Below are 21,504 nucleotides of genomic sequence, written 5' to 3' on the forward strand. Positions count from 1 at the left end.
CAAAACCAAGGCTTTACACACTTCTTGCAGTATTCTAGACACAATTATATTCTCCTAAGAATTTAATGACTCTTGATGTTTAAAATTATTTAAATTTGGTTCCTTTTCCTTTGTTCCTTTTTAAAATACAAGCAGTCAACTCTCATAGTTGTACAACTGCAGACCAGATCAGAAAAATAACTGAAGTGCAGTTGATCCTCTAAATGAAAGTCTATAAAAAGGATATGGCTTCAGAAGAGGACAACTACTTAGTAACAAAATAAACTAATTAATGTCTTTTTTGGCTTAAACCATGCTTCCCTTTGTTTTTGTGGAAGTCACTGGTAAAACTATGGCTGACCCAGAAGCTGAACAGATCTTACCGTTTCTAACTGACCAAAAGTCTTCTGCAAAGACATGCCTTTACCCTGCAGTGGAAGAGGTCATCTCTTAGCAGTTAACAGCTTAAGGAAACAGCATGTAAACATGCAGGAGCTGCATCAGCTACCACCTTTAAAGAGTATAATGTTGGAGATTTACTGTATCTTGGATAATAAATTAGAACTGCAACTACAACAACATGATCAATTCCTTTTTTTTTTTCAATTTGTGATTTTTTTTGTTTGTTTTTGTTTTTGTTTTTTGTAATTATTACAAAACACCAGAAACTTAACATTAAATATAAGTATTCAGAAGTTTAAAAAAAATTACCTGAGTTTTCAGCCAGCCTGAATTTCCCACAACAAAGATACCTTCTCCACTGTTTACGGACATTCTCCTTTGTTACACAATAGAAAATGAAAATGAAGAACCCTGCAAAGCAGTAACATAAAACACTGTTACAAAATTCACTTTTACTACTTCCTAATGAACAATGTTTTGGCTTTCTTTCATTTCTTTTAAAGTTCTAATAAAAAGTAATGACACCTTTCTTTGCTGAAAAAGTTTACAACTCTGAACACTGCAGAGCACTTTTTCCTTAGATACATTAGAGGAATCATACACACAAAAGAAAAAACAACAAATACAAATAAATGCACAAAGTGCATAAAGTTTCCTTTTATCAAATAGAAAGGGAAAAATTCTGTCTTGAACTTTACTTAATGCTTTTGGAAAAGAATTCAAAGCAATGTCAAAGATAGGGTGTGATACCACACTGTCAGACCACTAAGCTTTTTTAGCACGTTGTGACTCTGTTATTAGCAGCTAACGTGTTGCCACCAATGCTACAAAATTTTGAGCACTCATACAAAGAAAATAACTCATACCTAAAATAATAATAATTTTACCACCATTTCAAATATTTTCTAGAAGGGATTGTGCTCATCCCATCTCCTACCAGTGCCACATTACAGTTTCTTTGCTTCTTATTCACTACTAACTGGCACAGGGTGGCATCTAACTTTCCCTGCTTAAAAGTTCATCACAATTGCCCCCCTTTAAGGGAAAGTGGCACTCAGTCTTTGCACTGTTTCCAACTGCAATGGGAAAGAGTTGCTGTATCAGGCTTAGAATGAATAATATATAATAGTAAATCAACACAGCAAATAGGGAGAGGTGTATACACTGAACTGCAATTTTCATTGCTTTAGTCTCTCTTGGAAATCAACCAGCCAGTCACCTAAGTGCCATTTAAGGAGAAGTTTGGATCTAAACTTCAGAAGGGCAATTCAGGTATATTTATGACACTGTGGACAGCTACAATACCTCCTGTTTATATAAAAGTCTTGGCAGCAACTCTGCTTTTGGATATGCCCAGTAGCACCCTGGCCTTTGCAAAACTTCATGTGTTCATATCTACATCCCATATGTTCTCAAGTACTATAAAGGCCATGCTTAAGAGCTGGGTCACTAACTTTTACATGTTACAGCCTTGCCTGTCTCAAAGACCCCTTGCTGAATGTCAAACTTCCCCCAGGAGCCTTAAGCAAACTGAAGAAATGATACCATTCTCACTACATTAATTGCATTATAACGTGAACACTTAGAGTAACTGCCTATTCAAAATTCATTAGGTTTTGTTAGTGAAACAGTCACTTCCAGGGATAGCTGGTTTGCACACACTTTTAAAATGACAATATTTATAAATATACTTTACCTATATAAAAAGTATCTAGTTTTTCTGTACCTTATCATAACAAAACTGCAATTTAAGATTACTGTAAAGCAGTGTCATCTCATCTCCAATAAAATGAACATGTTACTACACATATCAAGGTTAAATTTTTATTGCTGAATCAAGAAAATGACATTTCAAAATGTTTGATTTGTTATGTTATACACAGGGAGCTGTTACATGGAGGACAAACTTACCTTGCAAAGTGTTGAAAATGGTAAAGAGGTAAGTAAATACCTCATTTACTGTGAAGAAAGCAAACCCCCAAGTAATTCCCAACAAGAATGTGAGGCCAGCAACACTCCTAAGGTCTTGGATAGTGGTTTTTCGTTGAGCACCGAGTTGTTTCCTCTTTTTGATACGACAGAGCTGGATCAGCACAACAATGAACATGCTGACGTTGATCAGGAATATCAGGCAAAAGTATCCCACAGCAGTAATATAGAAGACAATTCTATTTTTGATCCAGCAGCTAAAACAAAAGAACAGTCTGTCAACCATTATCAGAAACAGAAATTAAGTGAAATAAACATGAGACAAACTTGTAGTTTGTTGCACATTCAAACCATTTTTGTCTTTTAAAAAGAAAAGTAGTGGGTTTTGGCCAAAGGATATGAGCCTTCATATATGCAATAACCCTAAAACACACGAGGTACTGTACAGTTACACTATTTCAAAACACTACTACTGCTTCCTTGCCTTCCCCCTTTTACTTTAAAGAGAAGCCATTTGTAGGACCTCCCTCCACCCCCACCCTCATCTCCCCCCAAAGCACCTCCCTTAACTCACAATTCATCAGGTCCATTTATTGAAACCTTTCCCGTGGTTATAAGTCCATAATTATCCGGTGATACTATCAACACAATGGACACAACTACTGCTGGCAACCCTAAAAGATTATGAACAAACACATACATAAAAGTCCTAAGAGAAATAGTATTATGAGGAGTTGAAATTTATTATATTTTTTTACAAAATCTACAACTTGTTTCTGAAATTTGGCTGTTGAATTCTGCTGACTACTAGCTGTCAGAAAAATTGCAGTGTTCGAACTGCTCAGGAGCACAACTTGCAAAGAAACAAGAGGAGTCCACAGCCAGCTCCAAAACTTTCTGAATAAACCAACAAATACCATCAGTCTTCAAACTGATTCAAAATATCTCTTACAGGATAACATTCTTTTTCTTACATATGTTTTAAGAAACAATTAGGAGATACAAATTAGAATCTCTTCATCCTTTATCCAGTTAGATCTGGTTTGGCTGCTTTTTGTTAGCAACAGTGCTAGTCCAGAAATGGAATAAATATACTTATTAGCATTTATTCTCAAAATAATGGAGGTATGCATATTCAAAATCAGTTCTATTGTACTAACACAAGGAAAATTTATTACCCCTTTGCACTGCAGAAACTTCAGTTCTGCAGCTGAGGGGGCACTCCATGCCTCAGAAAGGTGGAACAAGTATCATAACATTTAATGACTGCCTAATTTTCATTTCTGACCTGCGTCACATTCACTGAAATACTTGATAAGAGGAATTATCTATTTAGCATAAAAAAGGAAAAAAATACCTACCCCAACCAACAGCACAAAATTTAAGAATGTATTTCCGTACATAGGTGTTAAAGACTTTCACAAGGGCCAGATACATGTGGAAAGCCTCCAGGCCCATCCAGGTGAAGGAAACCAAGAGGAAATAGTGAAGAAATACTGCAACAGCAATGCACAGGCCTCGTGTATCATACAGTGCAATCCATGAGTCCAGGAGGAAAGCTAAGTTTAGGAGAAGTAATGCAGCACACAGCTGAATAAGTATTTTGGAGGGGTAGTCTCTCCGGATTTTCCTAAGAAAAAAGCAAATTCGTGAGATGACATCAGCTGTCCATGGATCCCTGGCTTACTTCTTCTCTTGCAGTCCTTGGCATTCACAAATGCCACAAAAAAAAAAGATTTTCATTTTCATTCATATCCAGTGCTTCATGTGTTGCATTTACACATGGAGAGAAAAATTTACAACATACTTCCAAATTAACTGTCTGTATATATAAAGTTTTTTAGAAAAGGTTATACAAATACAAACAATAACTTGGAGTCAAAGTGGTTAATACCACGTTTTTGGTGGGGTTTTTTTTCACACTGTATGTTGAAGTTCTTGTTACATTGCTACCCAAACCCAAAATGTGTCTGTTCTTTATTGCTTAACTAGATCAAGCTTTTGACTGGGTGTCTAAAGCCTTGATAGAGACAAGTCCCAGTCTTAGAATAACAAGAGAATAGAGAAAGAATACAAATGCTTTTAAAAATGCTGAAATCTTGTACTGCATTTTTGTATGTTGTATCTTAAGTGCATTCCTTCACACTTCTATTATTATAATCCATTATAAAATATTTAGCGTGCTACTTTTTCAATTCTTATTGCCTAGAGCCTCATGATAATTCACTTGTTTGTAAGATTAACATTTCTGAAGACTGAATCCTGTTGAAACCTTCCTGTTGAATTGGCCAAATCTGTGCATTATTTGTGGAGACAGAATCCATAACTATTGAAAAGGATTTCTCAGTGAAGACTATAATCAATCACAGTTGAAGAATAATAGGAGCTCAGCTGAATGGGTACTTACTCAAAGGCTATGTAGGTCACAAGAGTAACAGAAAGAAAAATTGCAGAGAGGCCACAGCCTATATATGATATAAAAGTCAGTACCAGTTCTTGTGTGGGATTCAAAGGAGTATTTCCATACAAGTCCTGAAACAGAAACAGAAGTTATTTTCAGAGAACAGGTTTATTTAATAGAAAAAGATAAAAACCTCACAAAAAAAAAATCAAAATTCACCTTTCCCTCTACGCTTATAAACAAAAAAATAAGACTCCATTCTTTGCATCATGGCTTTTATAAAAGGTTAGATGAAAAAAAAAGCCAGTCTAGTCTTGTAAAGAGCAGGGAGCTGGGATCCATGATCCTTATGGGTCCTTCCAACTTGAGATATTATTTTATAATTCTATTACTCTAATCGTGAAAACCCATTTGATTAAAAACCTGTTTTAAATTCGATCTTCTAAATTTTATTTCCTAGAGTATAAATAGTTGTCTAAATGTAAAAGCTGCAGCACTTAATGAATTTTTTTTTCCTCCAGTGGAACCCATGGACTCCCATTCAACAAGGAGTTTAAGCATGAGACTAATTGTATGGCTATCTGTACTAACACTAAAGGGAATAGAACCTGAGTATTGTTTCTTAGGTTGTGGGAGCTTATTGGGTCTTCACTTGCTTAAGACAAATCATGGTTAAACATGTTCTTGAACAAGGGTAAGATTGCATGATTTTGAAAATAATTACCATCAAAACTGCAAAACTTGTGAGATGGTTGCATGAACAGACTGTTTCATTTACTCTGCTTTCTTTAACCATGCAACCTTCGTATGACCAGCCTCCATGTCCACCTGTTTAAAAAAGCAGCTTTGTTATTCATACAAGGCCTCATTTATATTAACATGAATTAACATGGCAGCTCGGGTGATCTCAAGTACTTACCATTTTTATTAAAGTCCCAAAAAACACACCTAACAGTTGAATTATCCTGTTTAGGAGTAAAAAAGAAAAAAAGTGCAACTTATTAAACTGTAAGTTAAGGATGAAATGACTAATGAATGATCTACAAAATTCAGGCAAGAATAAACAGTTTATACAACAAATATGCCTATTCTATATTACACAAAATTAATTTAGGTGCATAAAAGGACTAATATTGCAAACTGCAGGCAAAAATATGCTGAACTAATTTGAAATCACCAGACAGGAGCTAGCTCTTGTGCTTATGCAAAGATTCTGTTCCTGGAAGAACCTTTTGAATGTTTTTTCAAATGTCTTCCCACCTTACAAATTCTTGGGATTTCTCCTCCTTCCAGACTTTGTAACTTTTGAAGTCATGACCATGCAGAAAAGGAAAAACCTTTTCATTTGCAAATATTTGATCACTTCCTACTATCACAATGTTAAACATTGACACATAGATTTCCTCATACACATGCAAATTCTATAAATACCAGCAGCAATACACTATATTGCTATAAATAATAATATTTTTACAGTTATATCTCAAAACTTATTATTATGTCAAAACAAGTAGATACCACTAAATCAGCTCCTGAAAAAAGCTCCAGGTGCATTAGTGTAATCCCTAAAATGTCAGTTTATAATAATTGAGTATTTTAAATTCTCTTAAGAGATGAGATAGAGAACTTTAATCCTTGATACTCCTTTCAGAAAGAGATGGTGTGTAAGAATCCTACTACTTCCAGATGACACAATCCTGTGTTTCAGTTCCCCTAAGAAAAAAGACTTACATTATTTTCTGGCCATGCAACACCCACAAAAGTCATGACTGCAGCATCTTACCATAGCAACCCACACTGTCAGTCATCCCTCTAAGAGTTTTTATTCTTTGTAGAATAAAACAGAAGGGTAAGTAAGAAAGCTAAAAGCTGGATGAATTTGCGATAAAGCAAAATTACCTTACACTTCTTGAGAATCACAATTTATACCAGTGATAAATAAGCAAACAGGAGTGTTTTTTAATGTCCGTGTGGAGATGGAATGTCCACGCTAGTAAAGCAGAACAAGCTGACCTGCATTCATACTGAAATGTTTCCACTAAAACAACTTCAGTGGAGGCAACAAAACTGTACTTCAAGTCTGCCCAAATGCAAATTTTACCTGATTAGGCTTGATATTCTGCAAAATCACAGTAACATTTGCCGGTAAGTTGCTCATTGTGAGATTAGCAACACTCGATGATATAACACTACTGATTAAAGATGCATTCTTCAAGGACAGATCCTGGAATGACAAGAAAAAGTGACAGATTTTAAAATCCTAAAGGAAACAATATTAGAGTACAGCACTCACAAGCTCATTTACTATGTGGAGCATGCACTGGACAAAAATAATTATTTTTAAGTCAAAAGTTTTAAATGTGTTTTCTGGGGAAAAAAGTCCATTTGTATTTTGCTCTAAGCTTGAATTTAAAATCTTTATGAACAGTGGGCCGAAAAAATACCTGGAACACAGTGGTCTTTTTAAAGAAGTTGAATATAATTCTAGAAGCCAAGTCCAACTCTTCAGTGGGTAAATTTTTCAGCAATGATGAAGGAAGTGTAATTGATCCAAGGTTATTTAAATTCTGAATTGCCTGAACTCCTAGAGAAATCTGAAAGATAAACACCAGGATTATGCTTTGTTTCTGTCTCCAAATAAATAAATCGTGCCTTATTTTCAGATAAATCTTCAAAATAAATATCTCTTGAATTACTGTCACAAATCCACTGTTGCTCTCATTCCTCTCCTGCTCTAATGCACAAATAGCACTTACAGGACTGAAAAGGATACATCCCATTTCATGTGTGCCTGCCACTGAAAATAACCTGGCTACAACCATTTCCCTACAGGGACATAACACACCACTATGTGTTTTGTATTGATTTGGAAAAGGTGAGGAGCAAAACCCCAGGTAGCTCTATGTAACTGTAACTGTGCAGGGAGATCAACATTTCACAGCATGAAAGCCTGCAAAGGCAAAAAAATTTTATACCCTGTAGAAAGTATGTCAGAATTCAGAAGAAAGTGTAAATAGCCATTATTTGTCAATACATTTTTAAGTTCAGGAGGTTAAGTTTATGTTCTTAGATAAGAACATAAACCCTAACTTTTTGGTCATCCGGCAAAAATTACAAAAATAAACTGGGTAAGCTACAATTCAGGTACCTCAAGAGCTTAGTGATCTAATATTGTACAAAAAGGGATCTGAACTTTCACCCATTTTATGTGCTGAACATTTTATGTGCTGTGCTTACAGACCAGAGAGCTTTGTTTAGTTCAAAATCTCTCAACATTCCCGTTGCACATTAGTCCTTTACATACAAATATCATAGCCCCAGAGTTCCTGGGAGATGTGAAACATTAGCAGTACTGCAGAAAGAAATTATCTGAGTATTGAAAGAATGGCTGTAATAAGAGTAACTGTGTGAACTCCCCAAAGTGCCCTAACATTGTGGTTTAACTCCTCTGTTTAGACCAGTGCACTCCAAATGTTTTGGATCATGCATCCCCTAAAAGTTTATGAGCATGAATTCCAGTATATACCTATCCATAAGTTACATGCATGAATTAGTGTAGTAATGTATTATGCAAGTTATAAAACATAAAAAAATAAGGAGATTAAAAATTACTTTTTAAATAGATTTTTAATTTATTAATCATATAAATAACATTTTCACACACTGCAATGGACTGTCATGTGCACACCCTGGGGTACTCAGACCCCATTTTGGAGATCATTGGTGTAGACAGCCATCAAAGAAGTCCTGAATCATTCCACAGAAGCACTCCTGTTGCTTTAGTTTGAAGTAGATAACACTTATTGAAATTTTTAATGTTTCACTGCCAGTGCCATGAAATAAAAAACCATTCCTTAGCAAATATCTGTATGTCAGCACTACCACCTCCTAGTTATCTCACATTCATGCTATATATTCACCATATATTGCTAAGAAATAGAAAAGAACTCAAATGTTCAACATTTATATAATTTTCAGTAACACAGGAAAGTTCCAGTACTACGTATGGCTTACGATACATTAAGCTATTTTCTTCTCTGAGGAGGCAGAATGTGTCAAAATTGGTCCAAAACTTTCCATCTCTCCTTGCTTAAGCCTCCAAGGCTGGTATTGTCCATTATTTTCTCTGTCAGGAGGGAGGTTTTGAATGAAATAAAGGGGATCCAATGAAACTTTCTAAGCACTTCTTTCTTGGTGAGATGCCATTAGTGACAAATGACTGAGCACCATTATCCATGCAACATGCATAATAGTTCTTTCCTGGAACACTCTACAATTATTTCCTTCTAACAGATGAAGCCATCTGGCAACACCCCTTGACAAATTTCAGCACTGTCATGGTGGTAAATGACTCATAATTCAGGGGGCTTGAGGCAAAGTTATTCTGCCAAGCACTTTGTCCATTGTGGTGTTCTAGCTGTACCCTCTCCAACAGTTTATTAGTTCTGCCTGTTTCTGCTAAGTCAGCTCTCTTTTACACCTATTTACACAGCTGAAAATTAAAGGAAAAACTGCGAAGGGCTGAAAGAAAAGTCTGAAACTACCATGAACTAAAGATTCTGAAACTGACATAAACAAAGAACAAACTCATATTCCTATAAATATAAAACCATGAACATTTTAAAACAAATGTCTGACAATTTGTAGGTATTGTAAGTATTTTGTAACCTGGAGATCAGGTGAGTCCTTGACAGCAAAAGACATTTGGCTGGAGCGGATTCTGTTGGTTTTGACAACTGCCAGAGCCAAGGAAGGGGAGACAAATTCAGCAGATGGTGTTGATAAGTTTAGTTTTAAGCCAATATAGTCCACCAGTTTTATAATTCTGTTAAGAAAATGTATATTTAGTATTACCAAGCACATACATCCAAAATGCTCAAGCAAGTTATAGTTATGAAGCAATAATCTGAGTCTAGTGCAAAATGCTCATTTATTATGGTGTCAACAAAAATACCCCCAATGTTTTCCATAGTATTACATTATAGCAGAGCTGATAACATTAGAATGACAGTCCTTCCATTTTGAATAACTACACTAAAGAACAAGAAATATCCATCTGGATTATAATATCAGAAAGTAAAGTTTGCTGAAGTCAATTTATCAAGACAGTAAATACAACACTTCTGTAATCTATTGCTGAAATTACCTACCTGTTAGAAATTCGTGGTGGTAATGGCTGAGAAGCAGTGAGGATACTGCTCACCTCACTAACCATCCTTTCTACATCTTTTGGCTCTATTTTTCCAGCTGCCAAATCATTTTCTATTTTGGACACAATTTGCTCAGCTGTGGCGATACTAATGCTGGTGTGTACCGAAGTTACATTTGTGGTAGCTGAAATGGTTTTTCCTGTGACAAATGAGAAGATAAACATTTGTGTTCACCAAATGATGTAAGCTTGGAGAAGCAGAAAAATTAAACAGCTCTCTTGATTAAAAACTCATAAGTACTCGTAAGTTACATACATCAACAAATCATGTAATTCCTCCCTATCAGCTACTTTGCAGAAGGTGGTAATTTGAATCTCATGAGAACATAAAGCAAGGTTTCAAACTGCCAACATTAATTTCACATTTTATTGATTTCAAAGTTCCTCACCATTAATATATTAAATAACACAATATTTTGAATTTTTAGGCACTGAATGCCTGAATGTAGAGTAAAATCAAGACAGTGTCAGAAATTTGAAAAGAAGCTTGTAAAGATGTATACATCTTACATAAGAAATTACCTAGCTACTAAGAATATTCCCTGTCAATAACAATATTTTAAGGATGATCCAACAATTACCGTGCAATGTTTTAAATATTAGGTTAGTTTTTAAAAAAATCTACCTTGGTCTCTGACTTATTTTTTTTCTGTCCAAAATACATTTGTTCTAATGGGGATTAGCACTGTACCAGCCTAGGACAGTTACAAACAATGGTGTAGAGTGAGGTATCACTCACAATGCCCAAAGGCATCAGAATGTTTTTTAAAATACGTGCATATCAAGTGAAAGTTGTGAAAGTTGTGAAAGTTGTCTCAGGGTTTTCACACAGAATAGAGTCACAGAATCATTTAGGCTGGAAAAGCTCTAAGATCATCAAGTTCAGCCTTTGACTAAGTATAACCTTGTAAAACAGATCAGAGCACTGAGTGCCATGTCCAGTTGTTTCTTGAACATCTTGAGATGGTGACTCCACCACATCCCTGGGCAGCCCATTCCATTAACAACCCTTTCAGAGAAGAAATTCCTCCTGATGTCCAAGAACCTCCCTGGCACAGCTTGTGGCCATTTACTCCTATCCTGTTACTGGGTGCCTGGGAAAAGAGGCTGATCCCCACCTGGCTACAATCTCCTTTCAGGGAGTTGTACAGAGTGATAAGGTCACCCCTGAGACTCCTCCAGACCCTTCCCCAGCTCCACTGCCCTTCTCTGGACTCACTCCAGCACCTCCATGTCTTTCTTGTAGTGAGGGGTCCAGAAATGGACACGAGGTGTGAGGTGTGGCCTCACCAGTGCTGAGTACAGGGGGACAATCCCTGCCCTGCTCCTGCTGGCCACACCATTGCTGATCCAAGCCAGGATGCCACTGGCTTCTGTCCACCTGGGCACAGCTGGCTCATGTTCAGCCACTCTCAGCCAGCACTACCAGGTCCTTTTCCTTTGGGCAGCTTCCAGACACTGTTCCCCAAGCCTGGACTGTTCCCTAGGGTTGCTCTGACCCAAACGTAGGACCCAGCTCTTGGCTTTGTTGAGCCTCTCATACAGTTGGCCTTGGTCCATCGATCCAGCCTGTCCAGATCCCTCTGTAGAGCCTTCTTATCCTCCAGCAGATCAACACTCTCATCCAAAACAATTCACCATAATTGTAAGGTCACCTCTCATATTTATAACATTGTTTAATGAAGTTTAAAAGCATATCCAGTATATGGAATTCAAACAAAAAGAACTATTTACTTGTCATATTTACCTGGGGTCCCATGGCCATCAGCAGTAGAATGAGGACGAGAAGCTGAGACAGTAGGGGTCAAAGATATAGTGAAAGGAGTAAGGGGGACAATAGGTACTGTACTAACATTCTTGGGACCAGACAGAGGTTGGCTTGGAGCAGGGGGGATTTGTACAACAGATTTGGTGACAGCCTCAAACTGGCGATTTACAATTGGAAGTTTGTGAGGCTCAGAAGAATAAGGTGAAGAATGTTCAGTGAAACCTACAGAATGAGGAAGTATTGTAGAAGCCTTGTGAAGGTGTGCAGCTTCAGATTTAATTGAGAAAGCAGCATTAGTGACAGATTTTGTAGCAGGTACGGGAACAGTGATGGATTTATTGGAAGTTATGGAAGAAAAAGTTGGCATGGTAGGTTGAGCAAGAGACTTGGAAGAGGAATGTGTAGTGGTAACACTGGTGGAAGGCATAGAATTTTCAGAGAGAGGGTTTGTAAGGGGAGATGTGGAAAGAGTTCCAGAAAAATAAATTTCTGTTAATGATGAGATCAGTGGTCTAATTGTGGGGCTTTGTTTAGCAGAAAGTATAGTGGGGGGAATAAAAGAATTAGATTTGAGGAAAGTCTTTTTAGAGTGAGAAGGAGAATGTGGGGAAGGAACCCATATAAGGTGAGGTGGCACTTGTATGGTACTGTAAAAGAAAAAAAAAGGTACAAAAATCCATGTTAAGTTTAATATTTTTTGTATTTTAAAGAAAACAAGTTATAATAGAGGAATACATACATATATAAATTATATGGACATACTACTAATAATGTGTATTTTAAAAACACTCAGACTGGTTGCTTTATGCTCTAATATTTAGAGGATTTTTACATTCTATTTTGCTGTAGTTGTTAACTAGCAAATCCTTCCTTCCTACTACTTCCTTTGCTTCCTGTTCTGAGGGTGAGCTGTTGTTGAACACAAAAGCTAGATGCATCACGGAAAAAATTTTAAAAAGGGATAAGAAAGGAGGGAAGGGAAAGAGGGAGGAAAAAGGAGGGAGCTACATTGGAAAATGCCTGTCAGCTTTTTCTTGTGGAGTCCTTTCTGGCTTTTACACTAAAGCATGGAATTTGACTCTAGCCATGTATTAGAAAATTCAGGAAATAAGCAAGTCAAATTTCATATTTATACTTACTACATTTGTAATTCTTCAGCAGTCAAGGAACAATACTTCAATGATGAACAGCAGCACCGATCTGAGAAGACAAAGAAGCATTATCCTTAAGCATAACAACTGCTAATACCATTAAGTAGAATATTTAACCATGTGTATTATGTCTTCAAACAACAGTACACACTGCATAATTTATTTTGAAGTTTGTTCTCAAATTAGTTTTGCAAAACAAATGAACTCTTGACCAGTCAGAATATTGCCATACCCCCAGATTTTTGTTCAGTGCCTGATAAGTTCCGATTTCTTTTTTTTTTCTTAATTTTAAACAAACCAAAATGCAACACTACAGCTTTTGAAACAAGACAAATGGTATGAGCCAGTACTCCATCCTGTCACAATATCACTAAGAAAGCTTGGCTAATTAACAACTCTTTCAATTCAGATTGTCATTTCAGCAAAACATGTGTTTTCAGCTTATTTTACACCTAATCCTTTCAAAGTGTGCTCTACTAAAGTAGCCAGCAATTTTAGGTCAAAATGTTTTAAAAAGTTATTTCTATCACATACATCCCCAAAAATCAGAAGGCTACATTTTTATGTGTTTATATTGCTCAAAACTGAAAGTATTTTGATCTAAAAGTAACTATCTTGTCTTTTTAGTTCCTTGAAGACCACATGCAAAGACATAAAATTGTGATGAGACTGTGTTTAAAGCATAACTTACCAAGTTGACTTATTTTTGCTTTTTGTGTTAAACTGCTTATATTCTCTCTATCAGCCAGCTTCATTATGAAAGTGCAGTGTGTACTATAATGAGAAGAAAAAAAGCTTAAGACTCAAGAAACAGAGCTGCTGCATCTTTATAACACACGGAACTAACATCAAATGCTAAATGAAAGCACATTAGCACAATTGCTAAGTGTGAAAGCACATTTTTCCTAGGCTCTGTCAGATTTGGGCATATTTTTAATGCACATAAACCACTTGGCCAGGCTGATTAGAAGCACAGTACATCCATTTGTGGCACTTATTATCCCTTATCTTTACTATGTCAATTCTTAAATGGAATCCTCCCTGATTAATGTTGGTCATTAAAGAGTTGGTAATTTTGTAAGGACAATAATGTAATCTCCACTGTTAAGTGTAAATATATCAGTGTTTATGAAACCTCCATCACCTGGGGAAGCCAGCTTTCTCTCTTGAAAGAGAGAACTTCAGTGGGCATGTCAAGCATGTAACTCCATCTTTTACAGTTTGAGGACTTGAAGCCCTGCCTAAACAAGGGAACCTCTAGTAAAAATTTTTCATATTCAGCAAATGCAAACATAGAGGTGAATGAAAAGGTTTCTTTCCAGCTCATAAGAATGAAAAGATTACCCCAGCGACTTCCAGTATATGACATGAAAGTGTGATCTGACTACTTTCTGTCTATTTTATCTGAGTGTTTTGGACTCTTCTTTCATCCTAATGCGGGAAAATAAAGTCCAGATCCAAGTGTTTGGGGAAATAAAGTTTCATATTTTGTTTTAGAATACAGTGTTTCAAGCTAATCATTTTAAAGGACAATTTAATGGTGAGTACCAATTAAATTGAGAGACACTATCTATGTTTCAGGGTTCCCAGGATGACCTCTCTGGAGGAGCTTTGCCATTCTTATAATCTGTGGTTTCCAGACGCTGAAAACTTCCTGGTTACTTCCTCAGGCTCCCCCTACCCCAAGGATAGTTGGTTTCCCAAGCTGAAGAACAACTTGGGATGTCTCAAACAAATCCCTCACAAAGACTGCATTGCATTCACAACTTCTGGAATTCTGGTGCGCCCAGTTCCATGACTCAGGTAATACCAAGATGCAGAAGGAACAGGGCAGGGAAGCCTGGCCTTCAGCAGAAGACCATTGAGAAGCAATATGTTTGGGTCAAGCAAAACCAACAAACTCTAGAAGGTTTTTTCAAAATCACTAATGCCACGACAATAAGGAAATCATAATCTCTTTGTTAACCTATATATATTTCTACAGCCTGTTTCTTGAACTTTTGAACTTCCTAGAGAGTTTGTCTTTTTCTTTTGTTACAGAGCCATGCATACTTCACATATCACAAGACAATATATGAGCTTTAAAATATTTTGCTTTAAAAATTTAAAGACAAACCTCTGGTTTTCTGCACTGCACTCCATAACAGAGGACTGTAATGACAAATGAAAACAGAAAAAAAATATTTGTAAGGAGAAATCAGGAGTGATGTTTTATCAGAAGTAAGTTGGAAAAGCTTTCCAAACAGTAACAACAATTAGTAATCTTACCTCACTTATTGCTCGCAAGGTTTTGTTGAACTCTGAAATGCTTTAAAATACAGTATTACTGTTATGTAGGATTTTTAGTTATGTTTCTAAAAACAATTACAACAATTAAAAAAAATACAGAGAAAAATATTTTTCCAGTTAAGCAGTGATTTTTTTTAAGTCAGGCCAGTTCTGTTACTGTAAAACCACTTTTCAGAGCATTAAAAATCACTACACAAATTAAATTTAAACCTCTGTCATCACATTTGAACATCAACCCATTGTAAATGTTATTTAGAAGAGCAAAAGACAAATCTTAATGTCCTTTACCAAGCCTTACTTGGTAAAGTAACAGAATTCTAAATTTATACTCAAAGCCACAGAAATAGAACAAGTAAGAAATACAGATTTCTTCTACAAATCAGATTTGTTGGCCAACCATATCTTTTTGATTTGCAGAGCAAGTCTGGAAAATAATCACTCATTCAAACCTCTCCTTATAAAGACTGAGAAAAAAAAACTACACCAAAATAAAACCATAGATATGACTTCAAGAATATTTATTGAAGAACATGCAGCTAGGAAAGTTCTACCAGACAGGCTGAATGCTTAAATTATAACAAACATTTGGTGTACCAATTTTTAAAAGAAACCCCAGTGGTACATAAACTAACTAAGAGAATTCTAACCAGTATGAGCTTTATGTTAAAGAGCAAGAACTTACAACTTGTGAAATTTTTAATGTGCAGGAATAACACAAAATCTCAACACATGGAAAGTCTCACTTCATCTTTTTCAAATATAATTATTCAGAATTATTATTATATAATAATTCTGAATCTTATTCAGAATTACTTACCTCAGTTCTTGTGGGGTATGTGCTGGAATTTCAATTAATTTTTTGACTTGACTGTGGGTGGTTATGTTATTAATCTGTTAGGAAAAAAGATCCCACAGCTAAGTACAACCAGTAATTTTTTGCCTTAAAAGAAAATTGTTCATTTCACACATTTTAATAGGCTGAAATGACAAACATAAGTAGTATGTTTTCTCATGAATACACTGCAACAAGTATTTACCATGACATTGTTGTCACAATTTATGGAAGGAACTGTTGATCTAGTACAGACCAAACTCCAAAATCTTTGTGAAAGATAGAGGCAAAAGGACAGTGAACTCACCATGTCTTATGCTGGAAAAAAGGGAATTTGGCTTAGTTTGCATTAATTTAAGCTTAGTCCAGACACTGAATGATTTTTTTAACTCTAAGTGCAACTATGGGACAAGCTCCATAAATGACATAAATAATAGATGACAGAATACCAGCAGTGAGAAGCTAAGAACTGTAGTGAAAGACCTGATAGAAGTGAGCTAAATAAGTATGACCCTAGCATAGGGGTCTGGGGATACACTGAGGTTTGTCTAAGAACCCTTTCTATAGATGCATTCTTATGCTCCTCTGGTTTACCAGCATTACTGGTTATTTTTACATTTCATGCCAGCAGCAAGGGCCATGAGGAAAAACATCATCTAACATATGTGGTATTGACTTCCTCTAAGAAATATTCTTCTAAAAAGCAAAATAGTTTCAAGAGCTGGAAACCATTTTTTCCAGAAGCTGTAGGTGTAATGTTACCATGCTAGGACAGTTCCAGTAGCATTATCACCACTGAAACACAACAGAATGTAAAAGTGGCTTTTGCCAGGGGCATTTCCCTGCCCAAACTCAATGGTTCATGTGCAATAGCTCTTCTCTGTGGTAACATTGCTGACTGCTCTCATGCCTTCAGGGACTGGCATGTGAAATCTCAGGCTGAGGACTGACAGGGATGTGTAGGACAAAGATTCAAGGTCCTTCTTTTTTCCTCCCCTCAGTTTCCATCTGTAACAATTAAACATTCTCACCTTCATCGTATTATGTTGACACTGGATCATCTATAATCCCCTTGCCATGCATGACCCTGTCTTCCTAAACCTTTCTTGTGTTGTATAAATGGACACATTCATGTCACAGAAGCCTATTGCAAAATTAATAACTCAGTAACCACAGGCCAAAAAGCACAGAATGATCATGCAAAAGCAGAATCAAAAAAAAAATACACAAAAAAACATCCATAGAACTATTTATGAGACTCTCAACAAGAATTATTCCAGGATATAATCCAACTTTAGGTATGCCCAAATAGTTGCCATCTAATGCAAGTGCCTAAATTAATCTCCAAAGGAATATCTAATGTGCCTAAATGTAAATTTTTGAGATTATCCAGGGCTTCCCCCTCCTTTCAGTGGCTACGTCTAGAATACAGGTCCTTACTGTAGGAATTTTCCTTAGATGGAATTTTAAAAGTTAGCTGCAAAGCAGCCGTTTAAAACAGAGCTGTTCCATCCACTGCAAACACTATCTTGTACTGCAAATCCAGTAAGAAACATGTCACTTATTTTAAGTGTAGACAACAAAACTCACTTCAACCTTCCCTACAATCAAGTTTTCAAAGAGGGAATACTTACTATTTCTACATTTAGTGATGCATTACTTTCTTCACTTGCCCGAAGTTTTACCTTGCCCACATAGAACACTAAAACCAGAAGTAAAAAAGTTAGGAAACTCAATGCTGAAACAGAGAATGTAAAATTTTTTGAGAATTGAAAAATTTACTGTATGTGTTTTGATACAAGGGAAATAAGAACACTTGTACTAGCTTATCTATTTCTGCAATTGTTCTTCCATCTTTTCACCTATTTCAATAAATGAACTAGTCCAACAGCTTCATTATTTTCTATATATTTAATTTTGATGGCCATCCCTAAATTCCTTCTAGTTAATCTTTTCCCAAAACAGAAAAACTGCACTTCACATTACTATAAATAGAACTCCATAGATTATTTGTTTCTTGAGGCTTTTTTTCAATTCTTATCTGCAATTTTATGCCTTTGATGAGAAACCAAAGATCAAAAGCATAAGAATCTAAACACTTTTTAACTTCTCAATTTTTCATATTTTTTGAATTCATATGATATCTCCCTAAATTTACAAGCAAATTTATTACAGAACTAGCTTTTACATGACAACTAAACATTGCTTCATTACTCAGAGTATAAAATAGTTGGACAAGATTTTTATTTTAAAAAAGGGAAAAGAAAACCACTAACCTGAGTAATTACAGGCACGTGTTACGTTGCATACAATGGTTTCTCCTGCTACAGATTTTTTGGGGAAAAAAACCAAACAACTACTGAGTAAAAAAGTTAAACTTAAATCCAATATTATCATACATGTTTACAATCATTCCAGTGTTTGAAATGTAAATGTCTTTATATTCTGGAAGTATTTGACATACTGTCTAGGCTTCATCACTCTACAGCACTTACCATGACATTTTCCAAGACTTAGTATTCAGAAATATGCTGCCTTTGATTAATTAATTTTGAATAAATTACTGCAACTGTTTTGACATCATACTTACAATGCAAGTGGTCTCAAATTTTTCTTTTTTTTTTTATTTAAATAGAAACAGACATCAGCATATAATTGATAAGCTCTTTAATTACCACAGAATTCAATCACTATTGAATATTATCATATCTGCTTCTGAGGATCCTACTGTGGCTCCCAATGATATCATGAAGCTAAAACTGTTCTACCTGATGTAATTCAGGCTATGATGACAGCCACCATGTACACTCTTATCTAGTACAACATGCCTTCAGTTAGTTACAGCAAACTTTTGGCTGCTCCATATTTTCCATACTTTTAATACAACGTACACTGCTGAAAAATAACAGTGATCCTAAATTAGGGTACTGTAAACAGATGGCTCTGTTGTATAATTTCAAAATAAAGCACTGGAAAGATATTTGCATCCAAGACAAAACTCCTATACTTGTTCATTAAAACAACTTTCCTTACTTAAGCAGATGGATTGTTCTCCATTATGAGAAAAAAAATTCTATTTTTTCTGCTGTTATCATGAGAAGGGAATTTCTTTTTCACTTTCTCTGTGGTATGAACATTTGACTGCAGAAGTTTGATGCTTTATTAACTTTATCACCCTCAACAAATAAGCCACCAGATATTACAGACATAAGCTGGTGACAATATTCAAATTATTAGAAAAAAAATTTCAGACAGCAGTTTAGAATTGAATAAATTTGATAGTTGGACTTAAGATTGTCTTAGAGCTCTTTTCCAATCTTAACAATTCTATGACCCTAAATTTAGCCTCCCTTTTGTTGGCAGTGAAATAGTTAACAAATCTTGTATATACTGCTTTTTTAAAACAATCTGTAAGAAAAAAAAAAGCTCATAAGTAATGGATAAACAATAATCAAATGTCAATATAACAATAAATTGTCAAAGATCTTTACTATATAGAGAGCAACTTATAAAAACCCAACACAAAATCCAAGGGTGGCACAAAAGATTAACATCAGCTCCTTTTTCCTTACAGAGCACCCATTTGTGTGTCTCCTCGTCTTAAGATCTCTGCATGCCACCAAAATGCACAAAATAGATTAGCAGTGTGGGGGATAAAAGACTGATCAAAAATCACTAGGGCTCCCAGTCCCCCAAGGGCATCAGATAACAAAGCTGCAATGTTTCTGCAGGTCATGGACACACAGTCAAATTATCCTTGTCATTAAGGCTCCAAGCCAGTTCTTCCTCCACTTGCACTAACTCAGGGCAAATCCATTTTAATGGGAGCTACGTGGATAATTAAAAAATAAAATTCAGTCTATTCCTGGTCCTACTGGGCCTGCCCTGAGGTCAAATACAATGACTGTATTCAGTTTGTTTCTATCTACTAAAAGGCACAAAGATTTTTTTTTAAGCAAGCATGGTCCCTGAGGCTGTGTTTCTCACATTTTTGTGGTAACCTACTCTTCTGCCTTACAAAATAACCAAACTCTTCTATATGCAGCCATCTAGAAATGCACTGCAATATTAGTCCTTCTACCAGACTGGACATTATTGTGAGGTAAGGCAGAGTGTTAATATGACATACCACAATATGAAGTAAAAAGAATATTAAGAAACATTTGGAAGCAGACTTCCTGAATTCACACACACTTAAAATTTGAGATGCACAAAAATATAACAGTGGTGATAGATGAATCCTACCTGGTGTTATGGTGGAGTAATAATCAGTTGTTGTAATAGCTTCTGTTAAAAAAAAAAAAAAAAAAAAAAGTTTTCACACTTGAACTTAAAAAAACCCATGAAATACATGTCACAAAAATAAATTCATATTTCTATTTCAGACTCTTGTCTTTCCAAGAAAAGTGTAAACACTTGACAATTTATGAGAAAATGAAGTTACTTGCAGTGTGGGAAATGCAAAAGCAGAAAGTGGAGTAAAATCCACCCAATTGTAAGTTTGTATCCCCACCTGAAGCAGTGACTCCTGGCTCCCTGTTGTTCAGAGGAGAAAGTGGTACTTTAAAGGTGATTCCTATTTATGCTACTTGCAATGGGCACTTCAGGATAGGAGGAATCAAAAATGTGTTTTGCAATCAACAAGGAAGAAGAGCAGGATGTCCAGCTGCTATACAGGCATGGAGGAATCCATACTGATATGGAATGAACCTACTCCTTGTTTCAAACAGGAAAATCAGGAAAGGAAGGGGTAATAAGTTCTTCTTGGTTTGAGTCTTTCCTGATCCTATATGACAACTCATTGCAAGAACATATGTGAGTGTCTTCAAGGAATGGGGTGTACATTTTAGTTCTGTAAAATAGCTTAAATAGTACCAGAAAGCATAGTAAATATTCTATATACAAAACCCCCTATATACTTGCTAAAAATATATCTGCCCTGTTTGTGTTTTGGTAAGCAATACAATATTTTGAATGAAAAAGAAAGGTTTACAGCTCAGTTAAGAGCACCTCAGAGCCCTAATCATGCAGACTTAAAAAACAGATTGCAGATAAATACAAATTTTAATATCATGTAAGAAAATAATTCAGAGTAAACATATCCCAGTTATTAAAAAAAACAAACACACCAAAAAAGCAACAAACATCAGTGCAATGTACATCTCCCTTGAAACCTTACCCTCCTTCATGCAAATTCTCACCTGTACTTTGTGTAGTCTCCTCTGAAGACATATCTGAAAAAGAAAAATTCATAACAGTAAAATTAAAATCTGTAAAAATGAAATAAAACAAAAAAGTCCAAAAGTCTAAATCCAGCAAAATCTAAGAGTAATATCTTGCCTGAAGAATTAATAGGATAGATGAAAAAAGAAACAATAGCAGATTCTAGGGGGAAAAAAAGGATTAGATAAGTAAAAATTGTATTAATAAAGTATTTCACTTCTATGAATTTTTGAGAAAAAAGATCAAGGCCTCAAGATTTTACACAGAAACAAAGTATTATTTATTTAGATTTCATTTTAAGAACAATTGCAAAGCTTGTTA

General features: G+C 35.5%; 1 protein-coding gene across 2 annotated transcripts in view; it reads right to left on the minus strand.

Annotated features, from left to right (window-relative positions):
- ADGRG2 (adhesion G protein-coupled receptor G2) overlaps positions 1-21,504 on the minus strand; it is a 55,318-nt gene that overhangs the window by 2,622 nt on the left and 31,192 nt on the right. For both annotated transcript variants that reach the window (XM_063392914.1, XM_063392915.1), the window contains 21 exons: positions 21,162-21,194; positions 20,206-20,247; positions 18,237-18,284; positions 17,595-17,662; positions 15,946-16,019; positions 15,108-15,147; positions 14,956-14,990; positions 13,531-13,613; positions 12,828-12,888; positions 11,668-12,335; positions 9,862-10,060; positions 9,380-9,536; positions 7,156-7,305; positions 6,813-6,935; positions 5,631-5,676; positions 5,436-5,539; positions 4,718-4,842; positions 3,672-3,940; positions 2,885-2,984; positions 2,293-2,567; positions 691-792 (listed from right to left, as the gene is read on the minus strand). In XM_063392914.1, the coding sequence (XP_063248984.1) occupies positions 691-792; positions 2,293-2,567; positions 2,885-2,984; positions 3,672-3,940; positions 4,718-4,842; positions 5,436-5,539; positions 5,631-5,676; positions 6,813-6,935; positions 7,156-7,305; positions 9,380-9,536; positions 9,862-10,060; positions 11,668-12,335; positions 12,828-12,888; positions 13,531-13,613; positions 14,956-14,990; positions 15,108-15,147; positions 15,946-16,019; positions 17,595-17,662; positions 18,237-18,284; positions 20,206-20,247; positions 21,162-21,194 (2,802 nt within the window). The remainder of the gene's footprint in view (positions 1-690; positions 793-2,292; positions 2,568-2,884; positions 2,985-3,671; positions 3,941-4,717; positions 4,843-5,435; positions 5,540-5,630; positions 5,677-6,812; positions 6,936-7,155; positions 7,306-9,379; positions 9,537-9,861; positions 10,061-11,667; positions 12,336-12,827; positions 12,889-13,530; positions 13,614-14,955; positions 14,991-15,107; positions 15,148-15,945; positions 16,020-17,594; positions 17,663-18,236; positions 18,285-20,205; positions 20,248-21,161; positions 21,195-21,504) is intronic.

The sequence above is a fragment of the Prinia subflava genome, chromosome 3, assembly GCF_021018805.1.
Source record: "Prinia subflava isolate CZ2003 ecotype Zambia chromosome 3, Cam_Psub_1.2, whole genome shotgun sequence".
Lineage (NCBI taxonomy): Eukaryota > Metazoa > Chordata > Aves > Passeriformes > Cisticolidae > Prinia > Prinia subflava.